General features: G+C 35.4%; 1 protein-coding gene across 1 annotated transcript in view; it reads left to right on the top strand.

The window, feature by feature from the left end:
* Window positions 1–9,159, top strand: part of LOC107441899 (acetylcholine receptor subunit alpha-like 1) — a 115,976-nt gene that overhangs the window by 85,617 nt on the left and 21,200 nt on the right. Inside the window, exons 5-6 of the mRNA XM_071184889.1 lie at window positions 5,415–5,699; window positions 6,918–7,014. Coding sequence (XP_071040990.1) covers window positions 5,415–5,699; window positions 6,918–7,014 — 382 coding nt within the window. The remainder of the gene's footprint in view (window positions 1–5,414; window positions 5,700–6,917; window positions 7,015–9,159) is intronic.

The raw sequence follows: 9,159 nt of genomic DNA on the forward strand, positions 1-9,159 counted from the left end.
GGGAGGAGTTAATCTATTCTCAACAATAACAATTCACTGTAAGGAAATTTATCACGGCGAAGAAGCAATTCAATATAAAAATTGCATCCGTTAAAAACAATTGGTAGTTATGGATTTTTATTATTCCCGGAAAAAAACTAAAAAATGAAATTTATTTGTTACCAGTTTTTACTCCGGTGCCCCGCCCGATGAGACAATCTAGCGTGACCCACCGGTTGGTCACCCCGGCGTGAACGTGTTAAAATTAATTTTCAATATTTTTTATATTATTTACAGTCATATAACAAGTTATTAGTAAATATTAACAATAAAAATTAGATGTTGTACAAAATTCTAAGAAATTGTGTCATTATATACACTATTGTTTTTCTAATTGAAATTAAAAGCAGTCAAAATGACTTCCTTAGGCAATCTAGTGTTAAGTATTATACCCTTGTCAGAGGAAATATACACAAGCATTTATTAGATAAATTATTATTTTTTTCTTTCCTGTAGGTAGATCTTAAACATTTGGAAGAGATCCCAGATAATGATACCGTGCCCATTGGAATGGATCTCAGTGAATTTTACCTGAGTGTAGAATGGGATATTATGGCTGTTCCGGCCCATCGAAGGGTCCGGCATTACTCCTGCTGCGTAGAACCTTACCCGGACATCACTTTCAACATCACACTGAGGAGGAAGACCCTCTTCTACACTGTTAATCTTATTATACCGTGTGTCGGAATATCCGGCTTGTCCGTCCTGGTCTTCTATCTTCCCTCAGATTCTGGCGAAAAGGTTTGACTACTTCATTGCATTCTTATTTTAAATCATGCTGTGAACTTCTTTTTGTTAATCTAATTTTAAATTTGTGTGCCAAATGTCCATGAACATTTCTCGAAAGGAGGGGGAATAACCAACGCCTCTTACAACTGAAAGCCTCCACACGGTTTTTTATAGGTAGTCCGATCAGACCACTATGATGGTAAACCAGTTTACGAAAGAGCCCTTTAGTAGAAAGTCTAGTAGAAATAAGAAATTGGTAACAAAAATATATGTCTAAAAATTTGTTTAATTTATGAATATGATTGATTTGTCTTATTTACTTGTCTACCACTACAGATTCCATTCTCAAATATATATGAGAAATTTCTCTCCGACACTTTTTATAATAAAATTTGGGATCAAGCGTACAATCGGTTCACTTTTTAAATAGTTTCAGAGATGCCAACTGCTGCGGACACGCCATAATAATTTTAAAAAAAACGGTAAATATCTACCAGGTAAATTTTGCAAATATTTGACTATTTTTGCTTGCTTTTAAAAAGGTATGGCATGACATCAGTACTATAAAGTGGTGAATTGTATAAGGCTACGAATTATTTTGAAATAGTGGTGGATAAAAATCTGCTAAATTGAATTTATTAAACCAAGAATTACAATTGATAAACTACCACCTTAAAATATTTATTTGCTGTCCGGAGCAAGTTGCATCTCTGTAGTTTGCGCAAACTGCTTATAAAAAACCGTGTTGGAATATCACTGCTCTTTAACCCATTGCACTTCAGAGGTTACTCTCGTTTTTGTCACGCGGTCTATACTATAATGTCTAACAGTTTAACTACCACAATTCTTGCATCTTAATATTTAGTAACTACTTAAATTAGTGGCCTCGAGATGATGTATTATAAGTGTGTAAAGGAGTCTTATAACATTAAGTGGTAACAACCATTTTTTTTAATCGTTGAAAGACCCTGTAGTACACTCTGGCATACCCTCCAACATTTGAAGTTTCTGAAAATTATTTTTTCATTGATAAACCCTGTAGTGCAAAAGGTTAAATACACTCTGGCATACTCTCCAACATTTGAAGTTTTTAAAAATTATTTTTTCCAGTGGTTCTGTACTAAAACAGAAGTTTAAGAAAAGATATAGCATTTATAAAACTTTAATCAGAACTTGAGAACATGGCCGTCATAGTCATACGGTTGTTCTAGAGACCTTAAGAATAGAAAAGTAAAATAAAATAAGAGAGATAGGAATTTACCTGTGAAATCATGAATTAGATGCTTAAATTTAATGGGTCATGTGTTGCTATTGCAGCGTCACTACATGTGACTGTAGTGCCTCTAAGTGCGACTGCAGAGCCAATAAATTCTTAGAGTGTGGTGATTCAATTCGACTGCAGTGCCACTGACCTTGACTGCTGCGCCATGTGCTTGTAGTGGTACAATAAACTAAACTCAGTGGCGCGACAGCCCATAGAGGGTCAAGGCATACCGTGCCCATCTCAGATTTCTTGACCTTGGGCTCTGGGGTGCAGGAGGAGATGCTCCGGGTAGGAGGTCAACCGAACGCGAAACCCCCAGTGTTTAGTTCCCAAGCATGCTTGGTACTCATTTATCGATGAAATGCTGAGTCAACCTGGCCCGGCCCGAGCATCGATCCCGGGACCTGTGGCACTGGAGAGCGAAGAACTACCACGTAGTGGTATAATATGGTAGTGAATTGGCCATGGGGAAGTGCTTTCTTCCTCTTTTCTGAAATTTCAATCACTTTAAGTAAAAATTATTTTAAAATTGTTTTGAGAGAATCGCGTCACTTATAAATAAGTGAGCATAGTTTTTAAGACCCCTTTGAGCATTGCAGCATCAAAGATTTTCCTGTAATTAGCAGTTCTGAATTTTTGTTTTATAAAATTCTGTATTTAAAGTCATATGTGTTTCGCTTAAAGTTTTTAGTTTAAAATAAGTATGTATGGCATAGTTTTTTTATGAAATATGGTAGGCAGCTCAATTTTCTTAGCATTTTATTTTGAAATGTGTTGAGTTTTCTAGGTTGTGTTTTAGATATAGCACCAGGCTGCGGAGGTATATGTAATTAATCTTATGTATGTCATGTGTATGAAACGTTTGGTAATTAAGGACCCAGAATGCATTTCAGTTTATTGTAAGTCCAGGGGCTTTATCAAAAAATTTAATGATGTGGTCATTCAAATTTGTGTGTTTATTTATAGAAGTTGGGTTTTATTGGTTTATTGGAATTGCATTCATTTGCAGGCTTGTGTGCTCAATTTGGGCTTATAAACCTTTGTCAAATAGAAGAACAGATAGCACTGAGACACATCCAGGGTAACAGTGGGATTCGAACCCGCTACCTCCACGCTTTGCACAGCGATCGGTCAGGGAGGCCCCGAGATAAAAAAAACTTGTTGTTGTTAATTCACGTCGCACTTGAGTTGCACAATGGGCTCTATTGTGCATGGTCTGGGAAACATCCCTGAGGATGATCCGAAGACATGCCATCACAATTTTGATCCTTTGCAGAGGGGATGGCACCCCCCGCTTCGGTAGCCCGACGACCTGCACGCGAAGTCGAGCACTTTACGATAGAACAATTTAACGAGAACCAATACCGCACATCCTCGGTCCCTACGCAGACTAATCCAAGTGGTCACCCACCCGCACACTGACCGCAGCCAGTGATGCTTGACTTCGGTGATCTGCTGGGAACCGTGTCTTAACAACGCCTCCTATAACAGAAAGCCTCCACATGGTTTTTATAGGTAGTCCGATCAGACCACTGTGAAGGATATCCACTTTCCGAACAAGTCGCTTAATACAAAATTTAGTTAAAATAAAAAAATGGTAGCAAATATATGATTAAAATTTTTTTTAATTTATGAATATTATTGGTTTGCCTTATTCACTTGTCAACCACTACAGATTCAATTCTCAAATATATATGATAAATTTCTCTCAATTACTTTTATGACATCAAAGACAACATAAAATATAGCCCGGCAACCGCCTTTTTCCTATCCGACGGAGTTTTGTCCCGTAAATTTTGTGTAAATACTTGCAAATAATTTTGCGCATTTATTATGTATTTCGCCTTTTCCCTGGGGCTATGTGGCTACTGTGCACCTGAGAAGCTCGGGGGTAATGTTCGGGGGTGGATGTTTGATTTAATGTTTAATTTTCTCTCAGTAAAAGATACTGAACCCCAACTTTCACCTTTCAGTTGAGCTTCGGCGATTTATTATTTATTTCCACTCAGATGAATTAGTTGGAGCCCCTAGCGGGGCTGATGCTAAGATAACCAACACATATGAGTATGAGTACTTTTATGAATGGTTTTGGGTTCATGCGCACAACTGGTTCACTTTTTAAACAGTCTGCGTGGACTACTTATAAAAGACCGTGTGGAGGCTTTTTGATGTAGGAGGTGATGGTCTTAACGATCAGTCCACTGCGGGACACAAAGAGCTTGGATGTTTGATTTAATGTTTAATATGCTCATTTAAACTATTAAATAGTGGTAGACAATGAGGAACCTGCATGCTTTTTTTTATGTTTTAAAATGAAATATCATGCCATTTTATAAAGGTAGACACCAATTTCAGACCGGTACGATAACTAGTTATTATGTTATTAAAAGTTAAAATCGCTCGATTAGCTCCGCCCCCTAAATCGCTGCTAGGTTTCCCATCCACTCTGATGACGTCACAGTATAGTACAACCACGACTCCCATCATGTGAAACGGTGAAAGCAAATGCCGCTCCGAGTATAAATTTTGAAAAATGGCTCCAAGCAAAAACTACAAGTGTTGCATTGTACCATGTGCAATAGTTCTACATTAAACACGCCAAATAAATTATTTTTTAGTGTACCAAAAGAAGNTGGTGCGTCTGTGTACGTCACCGCTTCAGGAAAGCATTTCCGACCCCACATTGCTATATGATTTCGAGTCATCAGGATGCCCCCTACCCCTCTTAGAAGTTCTGAAACGCTTAACTGAGACACCCTGTATATACCTATATTTCCCAAAAGCAGTCAAAATGACTGGATTGTGAAGAAATTTGTTTAGCACGTTCACGCCGGGGTGACCCACCGGTGGGTCACGCTAGATTGTCTCATCGGGTGGAGCACCGGAGTAAAAACTGGTAACAAATAAATTTCATTTTTTAGTTTTTTTCCGGGAATAATAAAAATCCATAACTACCCATTGTTTTTAACGGATGCAATTTTTATATTGAATTGCTTGTTCGCCGTGATAAATTGCCTTACAGTGAATTGTTGAGATTAGATTAACTCCTCCCGAATATTATCTAATATTGAAATAGTTCATCTACCAGTATTTTCTCTTTTCCGTCCCGCTTTCAGGCTCAACACCCGGCGTGAACGTGTTAAAATTAATTTTTATATTATTTACAGTTATATAATAAGTTATTAGTAAATATTAACAATAAAAAAAATTATATGTTGTACAAAGTTCTAAGCAATTGTGTCATTATATACACCATTGTTTTTCGAATTGAAATTACAAGCTGTCAAAATGACTTCCTTAGGCAATCTAGTGTTAAGTATACCCTTGCCAGAGAAAATATACACAAGCATTTATTTGATAAATTATTTTTTTCTTCCTGTAGGTAGATCTTAAACATTTGGAAGAGATCCCAGATAATGATACCGTGCCCATTGGAATGGATCTCAGTGAATTTTACCTGAGTGTAGAATGGGATATTATGGCTGTTCCGGCCCATCGAAGGGTCCGGCATTACTCCTGCTGCGTAGAACCTTACCCGGACATCACTTTCAACATCACACTGAGGAGGAAGACCCTCTTCTACACTGTTAATCTTATTATACCGTGTGTCGGAATATCCGGCTTGTCCGTCCTGGTCTTCTATCTTCCCTCAGATTCTGGCGAAAAGGTTTGACTACTTCATTGCATTCTTATTTTTAATCATGCTGTGAACTTCTTTTTGTTACTGTAATTTTAAATTTGTGCCTAATGTCCATGAGCATTTCTCGAAAGGAGGGGGAACAACACAGATCTTGAACCCTTTGCACTTGAGAGGTGATTCTTTTTTTCGTCAAACCGTCTATATAATGTCTAACAGTTTAACTACCACAATTACATTGCTCTCTAAGTGCAGAGATGCCAACTGCTCAAGACACGCCAAAATAATTTAAAAAAACGGTAAATAACTACTAAGCGAAGTTTACATATTTAAAGTGGTAAATTATATGAGCCTACGAATTATTTAGAAATAGTGGCGGATAAAAATCTACTGAATTCAATTTATAAAACCAAGAATTACAATTGATAAACAACCACTTTAAAATATATATTTGCTGTCCGGAGCAAGTTGGTATCTCTATAAGTGCTGTTATATGTATTCGTTCATGCGTCAAACAGACGCGTGTTCGTAGAGATAGGTATATAAGAAAGGTCCGTAAACCTAGTGTTAATATTTAGTAACGACTTAAATTAGTGGCCTCGAGATGATGTATTATAAGTGTGTGAAGTAGTCCTATGAACATTAAGTGGTAACAACCATTTTTTTAAACGTTGAAAGACCCTGTAGTACAAAAGGTTATAAAATACACTCTGGCATACCCTCCAACATTTGATGTTTCTGAAAATTATTTTTTCCAGTGGCTATGTACCAAAACAGAAGTTTAAAAAAAAATATAGCATTTATAAAACTTTAATCAGAACTTAAGAACATGGACATATGGTTGTTCTAGAGACCTTTAGAATAGAAAAATAAAATAAAATGAAAAAGATAAGAATTTACCTCCAAAATCACGAAATAGATGTTTAAATTTCATGGGTTATGTGTTGCAATTGCAGCGTCACTAAATATAACTGTAGTGCCACTAAGTGCGACTGCAGAGTCAATGAATTATTAGAGTGTCGTGATTCAATTCGACGGCAAAGCCTTAATGTATCACTGAATGTTAACTACATTTTACTCAAATATATTCTGATAAAAAAGTAAATCAAAAACTAAAAAACGGAATTAAAAATACGTAGGAAAAATATGGCATTTACCAGTTTATTAAGAACCTCATTGCCAAAAAGTTGAATCAGAAAAAAGTCACTGAATGATTTGATCATTTTAATGTGCAGTCTTTATTGTCAGGTGTCTTTATCTGTGTCCATCCTACTGTCGCTGACTTTCTTCTTCTTGGTGTTATCGGAAATAATTCCGTCTACCTCTTTGGCAATGCCTCTTCTTGGTGAGTGTATTTCTTTCTCTAGATAATTTATTCTCTTTGTGATGATAAGAATATTGAACTTTGATTACAAAAGACGGCATATATTAATATAAAAGAATGTTTGTTTATTCATGAACTCATTTGTGTTTGGCGTCCTCAGAGATTTCAACTGCTCGGCTTTCGACAAAAGATCTATTAAAGTAATTGAGAATTGAAAACTAAATCTTGCATAATTTTATTTAAATAAGCCCGTGCAATTAAAGATTCTCCTCTCGAAATTGGGGAGTAAAGTGCAGGGATTCCAACTGCTGTGCTTTGTGCAAAAGTTTTAATAAATTGGTAGCGAATTAAATAATAAAACTTGTAGAATAAGGATAATTGCTCCCACTAAGTGTCACCACGAGATAACTGCAATAAAATTGCATTTAAAATTATACTTTGAATTTTCGATATATAGTAGTGGACAAATTACTTAAAATAAAAAATACTAAACTAAAATTTCGTTACCACTGGAAAGTAATTTTTTGCAAAGCGGAGCAAGATGGTATCTCTGAAAATGACATGCTAAATAAACTAATTATTTAAATTTTTGGTAAGCACAACAGCATTATACCAGATTTTTTAACACGAGAATCATGCATTAAAACATAAATTTTTTTACCAGTAGAGAACAGTTTTCTACAAATCGGGGCAAGTTGGCATGTCTGCCGTCTTTTAAAAGTTAGTAGTTCTTTTTTTTTTTAAATATAAAAGCAGTGGTAACACAAGTGTTTCATTTGGATTTATTTTATAGAAACAAAACAGTTCTGTCTGCTACAATATATTAACTACATACTTATATGCAAAAGATCTCGCTCAATGCACTTCGTCAAGTGATAGGTAACATAAGCCAAACAGTGATAGGTAATATAAGTAAGTTGATATAAACAGATATATATTAGCACATTTTTCAAAACTGTGTTTCTCATTTAAATGAAACTGTAATTATTATGACAAATCATAGATAAGCACTACTATAACCAGAAAGAATAAAGTACAAACTTTAACTAACGTTTTTTTTTAACGAAATAGGTAGTTGTTAATGCATAATTATGATTTACAATGCTTAATTTATTTTCAAACCCATTTATTGAACAGATGAAATTGTTGACAGTTTTGTAATTGATCACAGTTAAATTATTAAAATATATGATCCATACCTGGGAAATCTTCCGGATGATCGGGAAGATTTTATTTTCAGAATTTATCTGGTTGCCATATTAATGTACTCATACTTGATTCCTATTTTAATAAAATTGATTTAAAATTATTTTAATTGCCATTACATAATTGTAATTTAAACATACATGTAGAAGATCTATAACGCATCGTTGAGTAGATATAAATTCTACCAGAGATAAGAAATTACTATTTTGTGATTCTTAACTCGGGAGTATTCCACCCATTATTTTGATCCTTAACTTTCACCGAGTTAGAAGGCAGACTATAAGTATAAACTTGATGTCTGCCACTTCTTTTGCTACTTCTCTCACACTGACCAGCACTTACTGCCACTAATTCGGTCTCCCAAGGGCTCTATCTCCTGTGGAAGTGTGGAGTGTCCGCTCCTCGGACAGGTACATCGTAGTCATACTCAATTCAAGTTTAAATCGTTAAGTAATTTGTATATATTATAAATATCATACCTGCCTAGACTAGAGTAGATATATAGTTGTTCAAAGTGCCTGCCCGCGAAGCGGGCATCTGACTTTTTCATCGCATAATATGTGCCCTTGGGCGACTAAGACTTTTGGCTTTAGTGAGGAGAGAATGGAGTACGGGGGAAGTCCCCTGAGTCAAGGTAGAATTAAAGATGATGAGAGTTGTAATGCACAAAGTTATGTACAGATCTGATAGATTAATAATATATATATAAAATATAATAGTTAGTAAATTAGATATTTAAAAAACAGTATAATTATATGGGAGAGATTCCAACTTGTTAATTTCAGTTTTATAAGTGTAACTCCACAGGGGGGATGCATACGTGAGTAGAGGGCGTAGATAAGCCTTATAAATGATAATTTTATTGTTAAGAGAAAGTTTGGATTTCCCATATAGGAGTGTGTAAAGTTTTGCCTTACTGGCTCTAAATTTATCAGAAATATTATTAATGTGAATATTCCA

The sequence above is a fragment of the Parasteatoda tepidariorum genome, chromosome 9 (assembly GCF_043381705.1).
Source record: "Parasteatoda tepidariorum isolate YZ-2023 chromosome 9, CAS_Ptep_4.0, whole genome shotgun sequence".
NCBI lineage: Eukaryota > Metazoa > Arthropoda > Arachnida > Araneae > Theridiidae > Parasteatoda > Parasteatoda tepidariorum.